General features: G+C 43.3%; 1 protein-coding gene across 1 annotated transcript in view; it reads left to right on the forward strand.

Annotated features, from left to right (window-relative positions):
- The window catches only part of LOC120993954 (poly(U)-specific endoribonuclease-D-like), a 32,068-nt gene extending 8,679 nt beyond the window's left edge, over window positions 1-23,389 (forward strand). The window contains exons 2-7 of the mRNA XM_040422416.1: window positions 10,557-10,719; window positions 15,103-15,305; window positions 16,154-16,264; window positions 20,180-20,286; window positions 23,036-23,178; window positions 23,278-23,389. Of these exons, the coding sequence (XP_040278350.1) occupies window positions 10,557-10,719; window positions 15,103-15,305; window positions 16,154-16,264; window positions 20,180-20,286; window positions 23,036-23,178; window positions 23,278-23,389 (839 nt within the window). The remainder of the gene's footprint in view (window positions 1-10,556; window positions 10,720-15,102; window positions 15,306-16,153; window positions 16,265-20,179; window positions 20,287-23,035; window positions 23,179-23,277) is intronic.
- The last annotated feature ends 386 nt before the right edge of the window (window positions 23,390-23,775 follow it).

Raw genomic sequence — 23,775 nt, forward strand, 5'->3', positions numbered from 1 at the left:
AATTAGGGGGGGAGAGGGGAGGCCGCACTGGCCACCAATGATGGGGGGGGATTTTAATTATGGGGGGGGGGGGATGGGAGGCCGCACTGGCCACCAATGATGGGGGGGGGTGATTTTAATTAGGGAGGGGGGGAGAGGGGAGGCCGCACTGGCCACCAATGAATATAATACTGGGGAGGGAGGGGTTAATTGTGCGGATCACAGCCCCCTGTAAGAGATTGGGTGCTGCCAGGCAGCAGGGGGCAGTTATTACACAGTTCTCAGTATCTTCTAACTTGAAGCGTCCCCATCACTATGGGAACGCCTCTGTGTTAGAATATATACTGTCGGATCTGGGTTTCACGATCTAACTCAAATCCGATGGTATATTCTAACATAGAGGCGTTCCCATGGTGATGGGGACGCTTCAAGTTAAAATATACCATCGGATTGGAGAAAACTCTGATACGATGGTATAATAGGGACTCCTGACTTTACATTGAAAGTCAATGGGGGACGGATCCGTTTGCAATTGCACCATATTGTGTCAACGTCAAACGGATCCGTCCCCATTGACTTGCATTGTAAGTCAGGACGGATCCATTTGGATTCGCACGGCCAGGCGGACACCAAAACGACTTTTTCCTTCATGTCCGTGGATCCTCCAAAAATCAAGGAAGAAAAAACGGACACGGATCACGGAACTACGAAACCCATTTTTGCGGAACACAAAAAAAAACGGTCGTGTGCATGAGGCCTTAACACGAGGATTCCTGCGGTGTGAATTACCACCAGGGCCCTGCCAAGTATTGTGTTTTTTTTCTGCCTTTTTGTGTGAATAAACACCGACTTTTGCTTTTCAACCGTGGTTTTGCCTCTGTATTACGTCCGCTTACCCTGCCTACCAGAGTAAATCCCTACACGAGGTACCCATCTAGGCCTGAATCGCTAGGCTTGAAACCTGTGAGGCAGTGGAGTGCCGCAAGTGGTCACTGTGACCTGTGATGGTCTTATGTGATCACGTCATCGCGTGAGACCCAGCGCAGGAGTAGTGATGTCATGAGGACCGCCTGTGCCAGGACAGGGGAACACAGGACACAGATCGGAAGAGGTCTGTGGCCTGCAACGCAGATGGCAGTGAGGTAACGGGAGTGAGGTGTTTGTGTTTAGTTTAGTTTTTTAACACTAAGCAGTGGCACTACTAATTAATACTGGGGGAATCAAGGAAGGGGGTAGGGAGCAGTATATACAGTCAGGTCCATAAATATTGGGACATCGACACACTTATAATATTTTTGGCTCTAGACACCACCACAATGGATTTGAAATGAAACAAACAAGATGTGCTTTAACTGCAGACTGTCAGCTTTAATTTGAGGGTATTTACATCTAAATCAGGTGAACAGTGTAGGAATTACAACAGTTTGCATATGTGCCTCCCACTTGTTAAGGTACCAAAAGTAATAGGACAATTGGCTTCTCAGCTGTCCATGGCCAGGTGTGTGTTATTCCCTCATTATCCCAATTACAATGAGCAGATAAAAGGTCCAGAGTTCATTTCCAGTCTGCTATTAGCATTTGGAATCTGTTGCTGTCAACTCTCAAGATGAGATCCAAAGAGCTGTCACTATCAGTGAAGCAAGCCATCATTAGGCTGAAAAAACAAAACAAACCCATCAGAGAGATAGCAAAAACATTAGGTGCGGCCCAAAACAACCTGTTTGGAACATTCTTAAAAAGAAGGAACGCACCGGTGAGCTCAGCAACACCAAAAGACCCGGAAGACCACGGAAAACAACTGTGGTGGATGACCAAAGAATTCTTTCCCTGGTGAAGAAAACACCCTACACAACAGTTGGCCAGATCAAGAACACTCTCCAGGAGGTAGGTGTATGTGTGTCAAAGTCAATAATCAAGAGAAGACTTCACCAGAGTGAATACAGAGGGTTCACCACAAGATGTAAACCATTGGTGAGCCTCAAAAACAGAAAGGCCAGATTAGAGTTTGCCAAACAACATCTAAAAAAGCCTCCACAGTTCTGGAACAACATCCTATGGACAGATGAGACCAAGATCAACTTGTACCAGAGTGATGGGAAGAGAAGAGTATGGAGAAGGAAAGGAACTGCTCATGATCCTAAGCATACCACCTCATCGGTGAAGCATGGTGGTGGTAGTGTCATGGCGTGGGCATGTATGGCTGCCAATGGAACTGCTCCTCTTGTATTTATTGATGATGTGACTGCTGACAAAAGCAGCAGGATGAATTCTGACGTATTTCGGGCAATATTATCTGCTCATATTCAGCCAAATGCTTCAGAACTCATTGGACGGCGCTTCACAGTGCAGAATGACAATGACCCAAAGCATACCGCAAAAGCAACCAAAAAGTTTTTTAAGGGAAAGAAGTGGAATGTTCTGCAATGGCCAAGTCAATCACCGGACCTGAATCCGATTGAGCATGCATTTCACTTGCTGAAGACAAAACTGAAGGGAAAATGCCCCAAGAACAAGCAGGAACTGAAGACAGTTGCAGTAGAGGCCTGGCAGAGCATCACCAGGGATGAAACCCAGCATCTGGTGATGTCTATGCGTTCCAGACTTCAGGCTGTAATTGACTGCAAAGGATTTGCAACCAAGTATTAAAAAGTGAAAGTTTGATTTATGATTATTATTATGTCCCATTACTTTTGGTTCCTTAACAAGTGGGAGGCACATATGCAAACTGTTGTAATTCCTGCACCGTTCACCTGATTTGGATGTAAATACCCTCAAATTAAAGCTGATGGTCTACAGTTAAAGCACATCTTGTTGGTATTAGGGGTGACTCTATGGGGGAGCATTATATTCTGGCATTGGGGGAGCATTATATACTGGCCTTGCAGAGGGGAGCATTATTTACTGGCTGTACGGGGGCACAACATTATATGCTGGCTGTTTGTCGGGGGTACATTACAGTGTATCTACTCGCTGTACAGGGGAGGAAGCATTATATACTAGCTGTACAAGGGGGGGGGATTATATTCCGGCGGTACAGGGAGGGGGGAGCATTATATACTGCTAATAAAAGGGGATGGAGGAGCATTATATACTGGTACCACGAACATTATATAATGAAACTATCTGGCAGAGCAATATATATACACTACTCACAAAAAGTTAGTGATATTTGCGGGACATAGAATTTTTTAAGTGTATAATACATATTTGGATTGTGGGTGAAATTTCAGGATGAATCTAAAATGCACTCTAACCAGTGGCGGATTAACACAGGGGCGTTTGGGTCGGCAGCCCCGGGTCAGGATGGGTATCCAACACCGACCTGAACGCCCACACCCTGCCCTGCCGCCGATCACCACCATAGGCTGGACCATGTGATGAGCGCAGTGACGTCACCAAAGATCCTTTTCTCCTAGGTCCTCAAAGAAGAAGAAAAAAGACAAGCCGGGCTGCACGAACAAGTGGATGAGGTGAGTTAAATTTTATTTATTTATTTTTTTAACCACTCCATCCCTAATTTACTTATCATTCTGTATTAAGAATGCTATTATTTTCCATTATAACCATGTTATAAGGGAAAATAATAAAATCTACAGAATACCTAACCCAAACCCGAACTTCAGTCCGGGTTTGGGTCTGGGTACCAAATGCATTTTTTTCTCACGCGCGTGCAAAATGCATTGCACTCGCGCAGAAAAACGGAATAAATGCAACACAATCGCATACAAAACTCACCCCACTCGCAGGCAAAATCGGACGATTTTCCCGTGACGCACCCACATCCTATCCGGTCCTCACACGCAACGCCCGTGTCAAAGAGGCCTTACTATGGAGGGATCTGTATGGCTTTATTATTACTGTATAGTGTTTGTAGGAGCACAGCGGGCACAGTATTGGGAGTAGCAGCAGGATGACAGGAGTCTGTATGAATTTGGTGTCTGATTTGTAAAATCTGTAATAGTCCCCCATGTGCCATATAGTAATACTGGTGTCTTCTTATGCGGCAGAGGGGGTTGTAAGTCACTGGATCTGCCCTTCACTGCTTCTTTTCAATGTGTTTTAATATATTTATTAGGAAGTAATGTCATTTTTAATTGATCTCGTCCTGGCTCTGACTGAACCTATTAAAAAAGTTTTTACCTCATATTTACATTTAAATTAATAATTTAAAAAAATTGTTCCGAAGAGGTCCATAGTGATTAAATAATAAAAGCCTGGTTTTCTGCAGTCACCAATGTTTTTATAATAAATCAGTTTGAATGTAAGCCTCTTGTAGTTAGGCTTAAGCGAATCGAGCTTTGGATCGTAGATCAAACACTTTGCATTCATGATGTCTCCGCACAGCATTAAAATGCATTGCCTCGGTGTAGGAAAAATTATTTTCACCCAACATCACGTGAGATTTCGGTGAATATATTCGGTATTCATTTCTACATTTTTAAAAACGTTTAAAATTCGGAATCCGAAGTCTGGTTTGGTACCAGCTGTTACCTCGGTACCAAACCCGACTTCTGATTGCTTTTTTAAAATGTTTTTGAAGATGCAGAAGTGATTACCAAATTAATTCACCGGAAAGATTTTTGCCTCCACGGAGGCTATACATTTTAATGCTGTTCGGAGACAGGTCTCTATACAGCATTAAAACAAAGTGTTAGAACGAATCGACGTCACATCTATGATCCGAAACTCTATTCGCTCAACACTACTTGTAGTGGCTACAGGCAACCAGAATTTCATTTTATTTTATTTTTTATTCTGTGCAGGGCATTTGGATCTCTCAGGGCTTTCACAAATAGAAAAATATATTAGGAAGCATAGATAAATGTATAGCCTAAAGGATTAATAAAGCTCCGTGCCTGCATTTAACATCCAGCAGTGTATTCATGTATAACCTCTATGGCTGTATACATGTCATAGTTATATACTGTTTGTAGTATCTCTTGTGTATGCAGACGTGTGATTGCATATTTAGAAGTTCACCCAGTTCCTTGAACTTACACAATTCCTAAAGAGTCTATAAGACTCTGCGTATAGGCCGGCCCTGGGAGGTCACTGATAGTACATGCCTATAAAAACGCTTGTAGCTGCAGTCAAGATTACAGGATCCAGACTGGGAATAGTGTACTGCACCATGAAGCACACAATCGTCCTGCTACTGCTCCTTCCATGTGTGATCTATGTATCTAGCCTGCCAGAACCAAGTAAGAATCTATGTCTATTTAACAAGAATATTGCAGTAGCCTAATTGATTTTATTTCCAGTAATGAAGAACTGTAACGCAGGGCTGGGACAAGGTCCACCACCAACAGAGGCTGAGCTGCCCAATTCCCCCCCCTCCCCCCCCGGGGCATTCCTTGTAATTTTACCCCATCCAGAACCCCCTCAGACCTCAGATCAGACGGAAAAGAATATTATCTTTATTTAAGAACCATCTTACTTTACTTCAGGGCAGACTCTCACGCTCTATCCCTGCTGGGGCCTGGGCTGGGTCGTGACACAGTGCTGTGCTGCTGCCTGCTGCTGCCCGCGCTGCTCCTGGTCTCCAGAGGGCGCACATGTGACCTGACTGCGTACAGCGCGTCAGGTCAAAGTGCGCGCTGTACGCAGCCAGTCAGGCAAGCGACTGAGCAGAGACCAGAGCAGCGGAGCGGCCGAGCCAGCAGGCGGAGCGGGGAGGGAGCACCTAAGTCAGTGCCAAGTGCTCACTACTCCCTCCGTCCTCCAGCGCGGCCGGCAGCCCGGAATGCACGGCAGCAGCAGCAACGTAGTCAGTGGCCTGCCTGCCCTGAGGCTGGAGCCTCCCCAGACTCTGTGTCGGCCCGGCCCTGCTGTAACGCTATGCCATACCTATTACTATTACATAGTATTCCAGTATATGTACTTATCAGTAAATATAGCTTAATAATAGTATCTCTGCCTCCTGTCAGTAAATGGAAACACCTTTAACTATATTTAGAGGATGAAGAACAGATCTAGTGCTGCATACAGTTCTGTGACCTACAGACTGATACACTTTATCTGCATTAAAGGGCTTGTCTCATCTGAGACAGTGGTGGCATATCCCTAGGATATCTCACCAATGTCAAATAGGTGCGTCTCCCAGACCTATCTCTAGAAAAGGGACCCTAAAGTTAAAGAGAGTGAACCGTGTAAGTGGGGGCCCCCTCCATTCACTTCAGTGGGAGTTCCGAAAATAGCCGAGTGCTCGCTTGACTATTTCCAGCAGTACCATAAAAGTGGAGAGGAAATGTGAAGGAACATACCGGTAATATAAACATTTCGGTAGAATGCATGACCCATGAGATCTCACATAATCTCAATGAGGCCTCGTTGGCGTGAATCAGGTGAGACATGGGTTGGTGTGAAATATGGTTACCGTGAATTACCAGCTTCTGAAGGAAGGAGAAGGAATGATGTGTGTAAAGTCAGATTATAAGGATGGGGTAGATGGGAAAGAGGATTACAGCAAATGATTAAAATAGAAAGAGCAATAGAGACCTTAAAATCAGAAAAGTCTTTCATTATTTAATAAGCATAAGTTAAATCATCTGAGCAAATGCACAAACAGCAATATGTTCTACCTGATGCAGGAATGCATACAGCTAGGATCAGATATACCTAAAGGCACAGTAAAGCTGACCACACATATACTTTTGTCGGTCAAACCCACTAAGAATGGCAGGTTCGCCCGACACAGTAATGTGTATGGGGAGCTCCCGACTCTCCCCCGACAGATGATGTAGGAGGAGACAAGGATGAAAAATGAATATTTTTGTCCAATCCTTTTTTTTCCTCCTGGGAGATAAGCCACCGACAGAACTGTCTGGCAGTGGCTTTCTCCGCTCTGTCCATAACATATGCAGACATGTTTAACCGAGCAGAAAGTGTCTGTGTATGGGGAAGCTGAGAGGGAGTCGGGAGACATAGCTGTCAGCCGAACGATCATTCAGCGGCTGATCTCCTATGGCATCAAAGGATCAAACATGTTAAAATCCAACATAACCGATCCTGCGTGGGAGAGTCCAATGGTTCCCATACAGATTTATTGTCAGTTGATCCAAGATCAGTGGGTGTAGTTGAGTTCTGTCTAATGTGTATGGGCGCCTTTAGTATCTTGTGCTAAGGCAACAGTTTTTAGAAGGATTGTCTCCATTTGTCCAGTGATGGCACCTACTGTACATGTGAGATACTGTCCATAATGCACATGAGAGAGCATTAGACACAGCAGCACCATATCAGGCTCAATTGTCCCATGGTCTGCAACCATCTTCCCATATGCTCAATTGACCACTTTAAATAACATCTCCAGACAGACAAGTTTATCGGTCACAGGGCCACCTAAATTACCTCTACACTGTGAGGATCCTCTAGAACAGGGGTAGAGAACCTTTGTGCTGCCGAGGGCCATACAAAATTCTCAACTTAAAAATGTGACTGCTATATTTGGTCAAACATATAAGTCACTTAGGGGTAAGTTACAGAAATTGTGCTTCAATTAAAAAAAATCTAGAGCGCTGTATTCTTGCAGCACAAAATGGCACCTGCACTATATATTACAAATGGTACAGGCGCCATTTTGACCACATATAGCAGTCTAATTTTTAAGTTGCGAATGGTATATATTTAGTTTTTTATTTGGCATTAATGGCAGCCAAGCTAAACCCAGAGGGGTCCAGAGAGGAGTTCACCCAGCTTTCACTCTCCCTGCCACTGTCCCTGCCTCTTTCTTCGCAACTGTCCTTGCCTTTGTCCCTTTCTTAGCCTCAGATCTGCCCCCCACCTCCATCAGCCTCAAATCAGCTCAAATCAGCTCAAATCAGCCTCAAATCAGCCTCCTGTCAGACCCCCCAGACTACATTAGCCGTAGATCAGACCCTCATAAGACCTTCCCCAGCCTTAGATCAAACCCCCAGCCTCAGACCAGACACTCATCAGACCCTCCCCAGCCTTAGATCAGACCCCCAGCCTCAGATCACACTACCATCAGACCTCCCAACCTCAGATCAAACCTTCCCTAGCCTCAGATCAGCCTCAGATCAGACCCCCCAACCTCAGATCAGACCCCGCCAGCCTCAGATCATACCCCCAATAGGCCCCCCAGCCTCAGATCAGACCCCTATCAGACCCCCAGCCTCAGATCAGACCCCCCAGCCTCAGATCATCCCCATCAGACCCCCAGCCTCAGATCAGGCCCATAAAACCCCCCAGCCTCAGATCACCCCCATCAGACCTCAGATCAGACATTTAAAATAAATAAATAAAAACTTACCTCTCCAGCTCTGGATAGCGATGCCACTTGGCAGATTCACTTACCCTCCCCGGCCTCGCTGTTTTGTGAATTGACAGCACACAGCGTCAGGTCATAGTGCGCATCTACCTGAACTATGTCTTGACACTGTACGTGTTAGGATACAGATCGGGGCCGGAAGAAGAGCAGGGAAGGTGAGGAAAGCCAGTGCCCTCTACACTTCCTACTCTTCTGTACAAAACCACTCCTTATTCTATGAATTAAAATGACAAAAAATCCTGAATATTACAGAAAAAGATGGATTAATTCAAAACCTTGGTGAGCAATCGGTTATATATGTGTTGGATGTCTAGCTGCCTAGAGAGACTCAAATGCTGAGCTGAAATTCTTTTGTATTTTGTTCAGGCCCTGCCTACTGGCCCTGCCTACTGGTGTTATCCCTGTCTACTGGTGTTGTACAACATGGGGCCACTTTTAGTTTGTTTTTTCCAGGACCATTTTAAGTCAAAACTAGACTATCAAACAATAATATAGAATAAATTAACCATGGCTGATGCTTGACCAGGATGGTGCCCACTCCTAGATGAAAGTAGGCCGAAACGCACTTGGATCTACTTTTTGTAGGTCTGTGTATCTTTTGGACAATATTAGAGATAATTCGTAGCACTCAGTAGAAACTTACAATTAAAGTGTCAATTTTATTGTGGATAAACAACATCTAGAATTCTGATCCAGACTAACATGTGAAAGTTTTTTAGGACTCAAAGAGTCTGATATACACCGGATGTTTCGGTCCACATAGGACCTTCCTCAGTGGTAATAAATCTGTGAATAGATGTTAATGGCAGCTGGATCATATGATTATATGTGTATCCTTTGGAGCTTACTGACTGGTTATTTTTGGTTTATTGGGTACTTTTGAATAAGTATTATTAATGTAGAGATTGATTTACATTTGTTGTACCAATTATTGTATGTTTTCTTTAATTTTTGGCCCTATTTTAGAGAAATATGTACTATAATCAATGCAAATATGCGCTAGTAAATGTTGTAAAAGTGTGAAATATGGGTTTATGAATAACTAGTATAGTTATCAAGACATAGGCAGAGATCATCTGCCAGTAAGATGGCCAACACGCATATAACCGATTGCTAACTGGGGTTTCTAAATTAGTCTGTCCTTTTTGTGTAGTATTGAGCGTTTTTCCTCATTTTAATTGCTATAATAAAGAGGGATTTTTTTTCCCATAGAATTGTAAACAGTGGGATGCGGGGTGGGTATTATTTGGCCGTTGGGCCTATGTGTACTACTGTATGTTACCCTGCACCTACTGGGAGGTATACTATAGCATACTGTGACTTGGTTGATGGCTTCTGGGGTAGAAGTTTAACTGTAACAGGTTTAGGTAAAATTGTTCTTTAAACACTTAAAAGGGTTTTCTGAGATTTTAATACTGATGACCTATTCTCTGGACAGGTCATCAGTATCTGATTGTGAGAGTCCATCACCCGGGACCCCATCGATCCACTGTTTGAGAAGGAAGAGCACTGTGGCCTTCTCATGTGAGCGCCGTGGCCTTCTCCATGCTTACCAAGCACGGCGTTGTACATAGTATAGCATCTGTGCTTGGTATCACAGCTCAGCCCCATTTGCTAATATGATGAACGTGTCGTCACTTGCCTAGGAATGGCTTAGAGAAGGCCATGGTTCTCACAGGAGCGCTGGTGCCACTCAAACAACTGATCGTGGGGGTCCCAGGTGTCAGGGGTAGGATAGGTCATCAGTATTAAAATCTAGGAAAACCCCTTTAACGTGCACCTGTATTTTGAAAAAACCTTTGATATGTAATAGGGACATATCAAAGGCTTATATCAGTGGTGTTCTGAGTGCTGAGACCCCCGACAATCGCTAGACTAGTGAGACAGAATTGAGACGGGCTCATAGACTTTATATTGAGTTCCAGCTCTCTATGTGACTGCTTCTATCTCCTCATAGTAAAATCCTAGAATGCTCCTTTAAGGAAGAAAATGAACACTTTCTTCACCAAAGTACATCCTGATGATCACAAACTTCAATAAAACAATGTGGCCAACATGCAACATTTTATAGAGTTCTCATACGTTAAAGCACCACCAAACACACCTACGAATTCTTTCAAGGTATCCAACACTACAAATAAAGTAAACTGTATCAATGTCCACTTTGCCGTCATCTTGCTGTTGTACTTACTGTACTATTTCTGTAGTCATGGTTAATGTTCGTTACGAGGTAGAATCATTGATTTCCTATGTCAACTTTTTTTTTTTCCCCATTTTTTCCCCAAAACAGGGCAACAGGTATTTTCTGCCACTAATGCTGAGATTGAAAGTCTGGCCGAACAGTTATATTCCTCAGATGCAAACAAAGCTGTAAGTGGTGACATAACTCTGAACCTGCAGTATAAGGCAGCCAGCACCCAGACCAGCTCCGGAACCGACTTTAGCAGCCAAAAGTAAGCCGATGGACGATGGTGGTGTCTTTTTTTAAATTTTTTTATTAATTGTTCAGTCAATGTTTAGTCATTCATCATATCTCTCAATCTACAAGGATTGGAATGGTAAAACACTTTTAACCCCTTAGTGACCAGCCTGTGTTAGGCTTTACTGACCAAGCGATTAAAAAAAAAAAAAAATGTCATCATTGCCTTCCAAGAGCTATAACTTCTATGTAGCCATATGGGAGCTTTTTTTTTTGTTCAGGATAAGTTGTAGTTTGTAATGGCACCATTTTGGGGTACAGAACTTACTGATTTATTTTTATTAACTCTTTCTGAGAGGAGGATGGAAAAAAACAGCAATACTACCACTGAGTTTTTACGTTATAAATTTTGCTGCATTCATTTTTGGGCAAAAATAACATGATAACTTTATTATATGGGTCAGATACCAAATACATGTAGGGGGGTCATTTATTTCATGTGCGCCGCTATCTGCGACTTCTCCCTACTCACACCAGGTCTAAAATTGTGGGCGTGGTGTGAGCGGGGAAGAGGACTAATTGTAAGATAGCTAGGAAGCTGTCTTACATTTAGAATTGGCGCTGGATGCGCTGAATTTCTGGAAAGGCCGGCACCTCTTCATGACTTCGGCGGACCCTCCACCAGCTATAGAGCTTTATTAAGACTGGCATCTAAAATGCTGATCTTAATAAATGTGCCCCATAATTTTTTTTTTTTACGTTTTACTACTGTTGAAAACCCTTTTTTTTTAAAAGAAAATGTTTTTGCATCGCTGCATTCTAAGAACCATAACTTTTTTTATTTTCCTTTCTATTCCCCCTAAATTTTAAGAAGCGAACTCTGTCAGTCAAAGCAAAAACACTGAATTTAAAAAAAAGATAATTTTCCTGGGTTAAGGGCAGCATTTCAGGGCATAGACTGGGAACAGCTACTGTCACATAATAAGGGCTCATTCACACGGCCGTAGGTGGGCTGTTCCGTGCATTGGGGACCGAGATTTGCGATCCCCAATGCACGGGCAACCTCTGTACGGCTGCCGGGATGAATCCATACCCATTCAACTTGAATGGGTCTGCATTTGTCAGTTCCACAAAAAGATAGAGCAAGTTCTATCTTTTTGCGGAACGGAAGTGCGGAACAGAACCCCACGGAAGCACTCCGTAGTGCTTCCGTAGTGTTCCGTTTCGTGATTCCGTTCCACACCGTTCCGCATCTCCGGATTTGTGGACCCATTGAAGTGAATGGGTTTGGATCCGTGATGAGGAATGCACACAGAACGCTGCCCGTGTATTGTGGATCCGCAAATGCGGCTCGCAATACGGCAATGGAGGGGCAACGGTCGTGTGAACGAGCCCTAAGGGACTATATACAGGAGTATGTGACTGTAAATAATATTATAAGAGATAACCAGCATGGGTTTACCAAGGACAGAAGTTGTCAGACTAACCTGATTTGTTTTTATGAGGAGGTGAGTAGTAGCCTGGACAGAGGGGCGGCTGTGGATGTAGTGTTTCTGGATTTTTCAAAGGCTTTTGATACTGTCCCTTATAGACGCTTAATAGGTAAAGTAAGGTCTATAGGCTTGGAAAGTATAATTTGTAATTGGATTGAAAACTGGCTGAAGAACCGTGTCCAGAGAGTTGTGCTCAATGATTCCTATTCAGAATGGTCCCGGGTTATAAGTGGTGTACCCCAAGGTTCAGTGCTGGGTCCTCTATTATTTAATTTATTTATTAATGATATCGCGAGGACAGGATTAATAGCACCATTTCTATTTTTGAAGATGACACTAAGCTATGTAGAACTGTATGGTCTATAGAAGATGTCCATAAACTACAAGCTGACTTGAACACTCTGAGTTATTGGGCATCTACTTGTCAAATGAGGTTCAATGTGGATAAATGTAAAGTTATGCATCTTGTAATAATCTCTGTGCTTCATATGTCCTAGGGGATGTAACACTGTGAGAGTCACTTACAGAGAAAGATTTGGGTGTCCTTGTAGATGGTAGATTAAATTACAGCATACAATGTCAATCAGCTGCTTCTAAGGCTACCAGGATATTGTCATGCTTTAAACGAGGCATGGACTCGCGGGGCAGGGATGTAATATTACCACTGTACAAAGCGTTAGTGCAGCCTCATCTGGAATATGCAGTTCATTTCTGGGCACCAGTCCATAGAAAGGATGCCCTGGAGCCAGAAAAAGTACAAAGGAGAGCAACTAAACTGATAAGGGGCATGGAGAGTCTTAGTTATGAATAAAGATTAAAATATTTGAATTTATTTAGTCTTGAGAAGAGACGTCTAAGGGGGGACATGATTAACCTATACAAATATATACCTGGGCCATACAAAAAATACGGTGAAAAACTGTTCCATGTTAAATGTCCTCAAAAGACAAAGGGGCACTGCCTCCGACTGGAGAGGAAAAAGTTCAGTCACCAGAATCGTCAAAGCTTCTTTACTGTAAGAACTGTGGAATAGACTACCTCAGGATGTGGTCACAGCAGGAACAGTGGACAGTTTTAAAAAGGGTTTAGATGAATTGTTAAAAGTAAATGACATTAATGCTTATGAAAATGTGTAGAAATCTGAGTCTCACTTCCTTCTGGGATTTACGTCCCCACCCATCCCTTGGTTGAACTTGATGGACTTTTTTCAACCGTATTAACTATGAGGGCTCGATTTTCACAGGACAACTTGTAGATTTCATTGGTATCATTTTGGGGTACATAACACTTTTTGATAACTTTTTATTCAATTTTTTGGTAGCGACAATCAAAGAGCAGGAATTCTGGAATTACATTTATTTTTTTTTACAGTGTTCACCGTACGGGATAATTGGCATGATATTTACGTAGTGTGGGTCATTACAGATTCATCAATACCAAACGGGGGGAGAGAAAAGTTTTTTAAATGGAAAAAAGCATATTTTTTATTACAATTTTTTTATTTAATACATTTTTCTACTTTTTTAACCATTTAATAGTCCCACAAGGGGGCTATAATAGGTGATCTTTTGATTGTTTCTAAAATACTTTGCACTATTCCTATAGTGAAATCCATTTTAATGTCAGTCCTATATTGACATTGACCAGCAGGCTGTGCCAGAGAGATGCAGCCTGCTGGGAAATGCTGGAAATAGGCTTGGGACCTACACTAGGCCCCGACCTGCCTTCACTTGCATCGGCACCTCATAATCTCATTTGCGGGGTCCCGATAGGACACAGAGGGAGTCCACTCCCTCTGTAACCGCTTTCATGCAGTGGGCCAATGGCATGTAAGGGGTTAAACAGCTTGGATCAGCACTCTTGCTGGTCCGGGTTGTTAGAGCAGAAATGCGGCTCTTATGTGTGGGCCGAGCGGGGGCTGCACGAGAGACTGTAAAGCCAGAGGAAGGAAATCTGTCTTGAAGAACTCATTCCATTCAGACCATCCCTGTAAGCATGCCCTATGGGGGTGTATGGACAATTTAGTGGGTAGTCCATAAGGACATATGAACATTATAGAGGGGAGTCCATTGCTAGGGATCCTCCTGTAATAGCTAGAACTGAGGACCAGTAATGTAGTGCCCTGGTTTCTAATTATGTATGTATAAAATAATTCCACTTTGGATCTGATGTACATCTCTTTATCTACTTACTAAGTTATATTGAGGAATTGCTCTGCTGCTATGTTTAATGACAGAGGTATTCACGGCTAGTGTCCTTGTGGTGGAGACGTGCACAGGCTTAAACTTCAAGTGAAGAAAGTGATTGGGGTTAGATATGAGCTGGAGTATTCCAGTAATATGGACTGTAGTTGAAACTGTGGCTAGAAAAATACTTAAAGGGCATCTGACAGCAGATTTGTACCTATGACACTGGCCGACCTGTTACATGTGCGCTTGGCAGCTAAAGACATCTGTGTTGGGCCCATGTTCATATGTGCCCGCATTTCTGAGAAAAATAATGTTTTAATATATGCAAATGAGCCTCTAGGAGCAATGGTGGTGTTACCATTACACCTAGAGGCTCTGCTTTTTCTGCAACTGCTGCACCCTCTGCATTTTGACTGACAGGGCCAGTGAAAACGTCATCATGGCTGGTCCTGTCTATCAAAGTCCAGAGGGCGTGGCAGTTGCAGAGAGAGCAGAGCCTGTAGAAGTGAGGTAAACGCCCCCTGTTGCTCATTTGCATATATTAAAACTTCATTTTTCTCAGCAATGCGGGCACATATGAACATGGGACCAACACAGATACCTTCAGCTGCCAAGCGCACATGTAACAGGTCAGCCAGTTTCATAGGTACAAATCTAGTGATAGATGCCCTTGAAGGTTATTATGCACGGGCTGACTTTGTACTGACTATTACTATGTTTATTTTTTCTTATTAGGCTTTTCGGCTATGTGAATGAGGCAAAACTGTTTGCCCGTCCAACCTTTTCTCGTTTCATTTCTCTGCTTGATAATTATGTGAAAACCACAGGGACAGCAGAGACAGTGACCAGCGGTGAGACCTCAGAACAGACTGCCTTTGTAGATGAGCTCTTCAGGACCACAATCTTCAGTAGACTGTCCACCTTCTTAATTTCCAAAGGTAAGTTTAGAAGTAACTTGAACACCCAATATAAAAAGCATGGATATTACAAAATATTAAAAAGTAGGTCTTTCTATCAGTAGGTACAAGCTGTTCTATAGTCTAGTCTTAAAGGGTGCCGATCCAAGAGGTGGGATTCACACCTATCTCAAAAATAGTAGTCTCCTGATCCCATCTCCTTCACTGCTGCAAATGGAGAGGTGGCCATGCATGTGCAGCCCTCTCCATCCACTTCTATGGCGTTCTAAAAGTAGCCGAGTATGAGTGAGCATTTTCAGAACACCTATAGAAGTGGATGGAGAATGCTCATGTGTCTCCACCTCTCCATTTACAGCATCTGTGAAAGGGTAGTTAGGGGAGATACAGATCTTGTAAATGGAGAGGTGGAGAAACATGAGCATTCTCCATCCACTTCTTGAGATACAGTAGATGCAAGTCCCCAAGGTGGGATACGCACCTACTGGACATTTATGGCATATAGTGTACATCCGCCATAAATTGCAGAGAATAACCCTTTCATGGCCAATAAATTACTGCAGATCATGCAAGGTTTTCTGCTGATCTGTTTGGTAGAAGTACTGCAGGGAGCCCGGTTGTTGCATTTGTAGTATAGACAATATAATTTAGCCATATAACATCATGTAAAACTGTTCTAGGAAGGAAAAAAATACTTGAGAGAGCCCTATGAGGGCAGAATAACAACAGTGTTGTAGATGGAAGTATTTGTGATATGAATATGATTGACTGCTAGTAACGTTACCCTTGAAATAGAACTTTTTGGAATTGTAGATAGGATGATTTGGAAAGAGTCGTCCATTTGAGCATTGACAGGCTTGTTTTATATACAGGGTATTACACTTCTACTGACAGCTTTAAGGCTGACTTCAAGGAGATGTGGTTTGGACTATACACTCGCACCAAAGGACCTCTGGATTCATCAGGCTTTGAACATTATCTTGGTAAGAAAACGCATATAATGATATCTTTGCGAAATCAGTATGAATTCCCATACGATAAACACATGATCAGTACTCCTGAACCGATGATTGGTGGTGGTGCAGGGTGTCGGACTCTCCCTGAAATGACAGTGATTACCTAACCTAGGGATAGGTTATTAATTGTTAAATCCTTGAGAACCCCTTTAACTTTAATATAGATAGGGACATGAAAAACAGTCCTCCCACTCCAATCATAGAACACAGCTGTTCTGTAACACAGTGTTCACATGAGGCGGCGCATCAAGGTCACATTGTTTAGTCATGTTATCATGTATTTGTAAAAGGTGATATGAATGGCCCTGAGAAAGTTGTGTGGGACCTGGACATTGTAAGAGTGGAAAAATAAATGTGGTTTATTTATTACTGTCTTGCCATTGCTGAATATGAGACAATGATCTCCCGGTGGAAGTGAATTTATAATTTATGTGTAGCCTGGTTGTCAAAATGGGTTGCATTCCCTAATATATCACAGAATGCAAAACTTCTGAATTCCTTTACCTGGGGTGTTGCATTGAAAATATGTTTCCTTACTAGTAAGCCTAGTGACTATCTATACGGTGTTTCCCAACCAGTGGTTCGGGAATCGCCAACTAGCCACAACTGTAAATAGTACTGTGCCCTGTTGGCACCAGTGATGCCATGGCATTACTAAAACTTGGCACTCGGGAGAAAACCATATCTCTGCCAAGGAAGACTTGTGTAAGCATCAGATGACTCAATATCGTCCCTTATGATACCTCATGTGTCTCACTTACTTATCATATTGGAAATTGAGGAATTCTAATGTACAGTACGGTGCAAATGTTTTAGGCAAGTGTGGAAAAATGCTGCAGCGTAAAAATGCTTTTGAAAATAGAAGTGTTAATAGTTGATTTTTATCAATTCACAAAATGCAAAGTGAATGAAGACGAAAAATGTAAATCCAATCAATATTTCAAAACAGTATGAATTATTTTAAGGGCTCATGCACACGACCTTATGTATTTTGCGGTCCTCAAAAAACGGATCCGTGTGCATTCCGTATTTTATGGAAATGAACAGCTGGCCCTTCATAGAACAGTACTATCCTTGTCCGTAATGCGGACAATAATAGGACATGTTCTATTTTTTTGCGGAACAGAAATACCGACATACGGAAACGGAATGCACACGGAGTAACTTGCTTTTTTTGCGGACCCATTGAAGTGAATGGTTCCGCATATGGTCAGCGAAAGAAAAATGGAACAGACACAGAAAGAAAATACGTTCGTGTGCATGAGCCCTAAGGCTACCTTCACATCACTGCTGTGAATTCCGGCAGGCTCCTGGAGTTCACCAGATCCGGCACTGCCGGATGCAGACGGAATGTCCATCAGCCCTTTAAGTATAATGGGGTCCGGTGGAGAAACATACGCTGTTCCAGCAGACAAGCGGAGAGTCGCATACTGCGGTTTGTGTCCATACTATTCTCTGTTTGTCTGCCGGAACAGCGTGCCGGAGTTTCACACCGGATCTGTGACACTAGCCTAAGTACAATGGCACACAGTTTTCGAAGGAACTTTGCAGGGAGAAGGGGTGTGGCTAGAATTTACTGGGCCCCACAGAATTTTTTTGTATGCCCCCCCCATGATCATCCTGGCATCGCTTGTGTGCATATGTAATAGTGGGTTCACATCAGGTATTTGCCACCCATTTGACGTATACCTTGGGGAAAGAAAAGGATACAAAAGTGTGGTGTGCTGTGCTTTTGTATCCCTTTTTTTTTTGCAGAATCCGGTAAAAAAAATGTATATGTTAACATATACTTTATTTTTATTTTTTTACAATGGAACTGTATAGTAAACAGATGTATGGTCTGAAGCATCCATTAATGTACACTTTTTTGTATACGTTAAACTGATGGCAAAAACATGATGTGCCATCTGCCTTATGTGTCAGAATAAGCACTAGTACACAGTACTACCTGGTCCTGGTGGTCAGTGGTGAGGACTGCGTTCCCCAAGGCTCATTTACTCTATGGGGAAATATGGGACACACTACAGTATAATATATATTAGGCCTACCCCCAGATAATAATACATTAAGTGACTATATATTACCAACATACAGATACTAAATAACAAACGCTGTTACATTGTAGCCCCATACCATGACTGGATAACGCTGCCATACAGTGACTGAATAACTGCCATATAGTGATTGGATAACACCTCCATACAGTGACTGGATAACACCACCATACAATGACTTTATAACACCGCGATAAAAGGACTAGATAACGCCACCATACAGTGACTGGATAACAGGGTATAAGGGGGAACACTATAGAGTATGAGAGGGCACAGTACAGGGTATGGTAAGAGGGCACAATGCCGGGTATAAGAGGGCATAGTACCCATATACTCCTGTACTGTGCCTCCTACAGTGTATTATAAAGGGGCACAGTACAGGGTAATGGGCACAGTACAGGTGGGTGGGCACAGTACAGGGGGGGGTGCACAGTACAGGGTGGTGGGCACAATACAGGGTGGTGGGCACAGTACAGGGTAGGGGGCACAGTACAGGGTAAAAACTGACTCACCAATTTGGGAGTCTGAAGAAGTAGGTTGTTATTGGCTGGCTGGCAGACAGGCAGCAGCAGTGCTCAGAGGCTGGCTGAGATACAGCGCTGCTTATTCTTGTCTGTCTTTCACAACTAGAGCAGGAGCGAGGCAGAGATACATGCAAGGTGGGCGAGCGGCCAAGCACCGGAGGCGGGCAGTAGTGCTGACTGGCGAGCGGCCAAGCACCGGAGGCGGGATGGCAGGCAGTCGTGCTGGTGGGCGGGCAGTTGTACTGGCTGGCACATCCAGGGTCCACATCAACAATTGGTAGAGTAGCAGCTTCCGCCCACTGCTGCTCCACAAATCAGATAACAGTAGCAGTGCAGAGAAGAGGTAGGAGAATCTTTCTCTCCCCTTTCCTTGTTTCTGTACAAGCCACAGCGTTGCACCCTCCTCCCCCCTCCTCCAATTGTAAGATAAAATAAATAAAAAATTAAATTATTAGAAATATGGTCCTGCTAGCCACACCCCTACTACTGCTCCCGGGCCCCTTCTGAGCTCAGGCCCCGAAGCAGTGGCTTCCCCTGCTACCCCGATAGCTATGCCACTGGCAGGGAGGTTGTTCCAAACATCATGGAGAACTAACTGCAGATCTATGGATGTAGGCTTGCTGAAATTCTTCTGCCTCTTCATGTAATCCCAGACAGACTTGATAAAGTTGATCAGGGCTCTATGGGGGCCAAATCATCACTTCCATTTTCTTCTTTAGGCCTCATGCACACGACCGTGCCGTTTTTTGCGGTCCGCAAAAAACGGAAGCCGTCCGTGTGCCTTCCGCCATTTGCGGAACGGAACGGCCCATTGTAGAAATGCCTATTCTTGTCCGCAAAACGGACAAGAATAGGACATGTTCTATTTTTTTTGCAGGGCCACGGAACGGAGCAACGGATGCGGACAGCACACGAAGTGAATGGGTCCGCACCCGAGCCGCAAAAACTGTGGCTCGGATGCGGACCCGAACAATGGTCGTGTGCATGAGGCCTTACTCTGAAGAGAGCTCTTAATGAGATCGGCTGTATGTTTGGGGTCATTGTCTTGCTGAGGAATAAATATAAATTTCACAGATTCACAGTTCTATTTTTAAAAGCATACTTTGTAGAAGTTATTCCATACCTGCCTGAAACTTTTGCACTGTACTGTACAGAGTATTGAGTTTATGGTTGCTCATTGCTCTATATTATAATGTAACTCACTTTATTCTAGTGCTATCCCATGTTTCTCATGCCAGTCTTGTGTAATGCTGTCCCATCACCTTATTTGAAACATATTGGTGACTGGTGCTTTCTGTACACAGGTGAAATCCACGGTGGAAAGATATCTGGATTCCATAGCTGGGTCCAGTTCTACCTGCTAGAAAAAACTGGAGAGCTCAATTATCTGAGTTACAGTGCAGATGGTCCAGTAAGTACTTGATGTCTGTGCATGTAAGATAATCATAATCCACTGTATTACATGTTTTCCATCTATTAAATGTCCCTTAAAAGGAATGTGTCATATAAAACGATCTATTTAAATCAAGGGGCACATTTATTAAGACGCCGGTCTTAATAAAGCCCTAAGTTGGCGGAGGATCCACTGAAGTTATGAAAAGGCGCAGGCCCCTCCATAACTTCGGCACATCCAGCTCCAGTTCTAAATGTAAGAAAGCTTCCGAGCTGTCTTACATTTAGACCACTTCCTACACCTGAAACAGGCATAGAAAATGGTAAATGAGACAGGCCTGTCAGCCGATCCCCTACCCCACCCGTGCCATGCCCACACTTTTAGACCTGCCGTGAGTAGGGAGAAGTAGAAGATAGCGGCGCAACTAACCGTTGCACTGCCATCTGCGACAAAAATATGCCTAATTTAGGCGTATTTCAGTTTAGCAAATGACCCCCCCCCCCCAAGTTTTTTTTTTATAGGAAACTGATTTTTTGTAATGATGATGATTTTTTCATAACACATTTTAAAAAAAAATAAAATCCTCCAGTTTTCACTCTGGCCAATATGCCTTATGCTAGACTGAAACTTCCTGTTCTGTAGAGAGTACCTTTTCAGGATTACAATGGCAGATAACACCTTTAGTGCTAGCTGCATCCTACAGCATCGCCACCCTTCACAGCGCAGAACAAAACTTGGGAAAAAAGAACACAAAGGCATTTGCCGATCTCTCCAAGGAACGCGCTAACCCGAGGATTTACATTGCGACCCACTCTTTTTTCAAACCCCAAGCCGCTGCTCCCGCCCACGTGGGACTCCACGTCACGGGCAGGTAGAGCAGGGCCGGCGAGCATCATTTCATCAAAATGGGTAACGTAACAGCAACAGGTCGCATCTGCAAAAAGCACCTGTCTCTGCTTTTTTCTATACAAGCTGTTTAGCGATATAATGCTTGCAATATACACTTTTATTCCCCATTTCTGAGCGGCATAGCAGTGCACAGGATAAAGCATCTAATCTGCATTGCCACAAAGCTGTACAGAGTTAGGCCTCATGCACACGGCCGTTGTTTGGGTCCGCATCCGAGCCGCCATTTTGGCTGCTCAGATGCGGACCCATTCACTTTAATGGGGCTGAAAAAGATGCGGACAGCACTCCGTGTGCTGTCCGCATCCGTTGCTCCGCTCCGCGGCCCCGCTAAAAAAATATAACATGTCCTATTCTTGTCCGCGCTTTGCGGACAAGAATAGGCATTTATATTGCCGGCCGCCCCCGTTCCGTTCCGCATTTCTATGGGGGTGTGCACACGAGCGGTGAGTTTCACGCATCACTTGTGCGTTGCGTGAAAATCGCAGCATGCTCCTCTTTGTGCGTTTTTCACGTAACGCAGGCCCCATAGAAATGAATGGGGTTGCGTGAAAATCGCAAGCATCCGCAAGCAAGTGCGGATGCGGTGCGATTTTCACGCACGGTTGCTAGGTGACGATCGGGATGGGGACCCGATCATTATTATTTTCCCTTATAACATGGTTATAAGGGAAAATAATAGCATTCTGAATACAGAATGCATAGTAAAATAGGGCTGGAGGGGTTAAAAAAAATAGAAAAATAATTAAACTCACCTTAATCCACTTGCTCGCGCAGCCCGGCTTCTCTTCTATCTTCTTTTTTGCTGTGTGCAGGAAAAGGACTCCAGTCATCACATGGTCCATCACATGATCTTTTACCATGGTGATGAATCATGTGATGGACCATGTGATGACTTGAGTGACGTCACCACAGGTCCTTTTCCTGCACACAGCAAAAAAGAAGACAGAAGAGATGCCGGGCTGTGCGATCAAGTGGATTAAGGTGAGTTAAATTATTGTTATTTTTTTTTAACCCCTCCAGCGCTATTGTACTATGCATTCTGTATTAAGAATGCTATTATTTTCCCTTATAACCATGTTATAAGGGAAAATAATACAATCTACAGAACACCGATCCCAAGCCTGAACTTCTGTGAAGAAGTTCGGGTTTGGGTACCAAACATGCACGATTTTTCTCACGCGAGTGCAAAACGCATTACAATGTTTTGCACTCGCGCTGAAAAATCTTGCATGTTCCGGCAACGCACCTGCACCTTTTGCCGCAACGCCCGTGTGAAAGAGGCCTAAGACTGTAGCAGCATTTACTATGTAAATTTTTACTTTGCCATATACCAATTTATTATCTTTTATTTTGCTTTATATCAAGTGGATCCACCATACCCTTGCTCTTCTTCCCATTTTTATATTTTCTTTTCTCATTTTCTAAAACTGACTTTACTAATAACAACGTTTTTATATTCATAATATTAATAAAATAATTTTTAACAGCAACATTTAGATTGTGATCATTATATGCTACCCCAGATATTTTTTGTGCCACCCACACTGATAGTATAATTATATTGCAGATAACAACATTGTATTACAATGTGGTATTTGGTTCTGATGGAGTGGTATTTTGTTGTGCGCTACCGTATTACTGGACCCAAATACTTCTGTTATCCCTGCTTACATGTGTTGACCCTGCCTATGTGTGCTGCCCTGCCTTCTGTCAGTTTGGGCCTACCTACAACATGGGTCCACTTTTAGGATTTTTTCCAGGGCCACTTAAAATTCCCAGTCCACCCCTGTGTCTCATGTACCAGACAATGAGATGAACCTTATCACACTGATTATTTTGATGTTTTTTTAATTTTCAGTGGACAAGTTTTCCTGATGTATATGGATTCCAGTACAAGTTGTCCACCTACCTGAAAACTTTGGGATCAATGTTTATTGGATCTAGCCCTGAGTTTGAATTTGCAGCGTTCACTTTATGTTATATTACACGCCCCGATAGTCTGTGAGTACATCCTCTGATTCCTCTCTCTATCATATTTATATGAATATGTTAAAAATTGTTTGCATTGCTACATTTACTATCTTGCTCAATTTTTTTTAGGTGCTCCCTCCGTGCTGGTGGAAATACCCTCAAAATACAAACATACACATGGGCCAACTCATCATATGGAAATGGCAAGAGATATGTAGCATCTTCTTACCCAGTCGTTTAGAGACAAAGCTTTTTTTTCTTTTGGTGATGTGCCAATAAAGTCTTCCCACAGCAAATATTCTGCCTGCTGTTTTCATACAATGCTACACTTAGTTGCTCCAACAATTTTCAGTGATTTAAACACGATCGTTTCTAGGAAATTTTGCTAATAAGGTACACATTAGCATTTTATTTAAAGGGTTATTCCTATCTCATAGGATATGCCATCATTTTGTCTTCGGTCAAGGTCTTACTCATAGGTCGCAAGCGGTAGACAGGGGTGGATTGGCCATAGACCCTACAGGGAAATTTCCCGGTTGGCCGATGCCTTGGGGTACCACTCAAGCCCTCCTTACTGCCACCAGCTGGGTACAAAACGATCTGACTCTTTCCTAAGGACCTGGCCAG

This window comes from Bufo bufo, chromosome 3 (genome assembly GCF_905171765.1).
Source record: "Bufo bufo chromosome 3, aBufBuf1.1, whole genome shotgun sequence".
Taxonomy (NCBI): domain Eukaryota; kingdom Metazoa; phylum Chordata; class Amphibia; order Anura; family Bufonidae; genus Bufo; species Bufo bufo.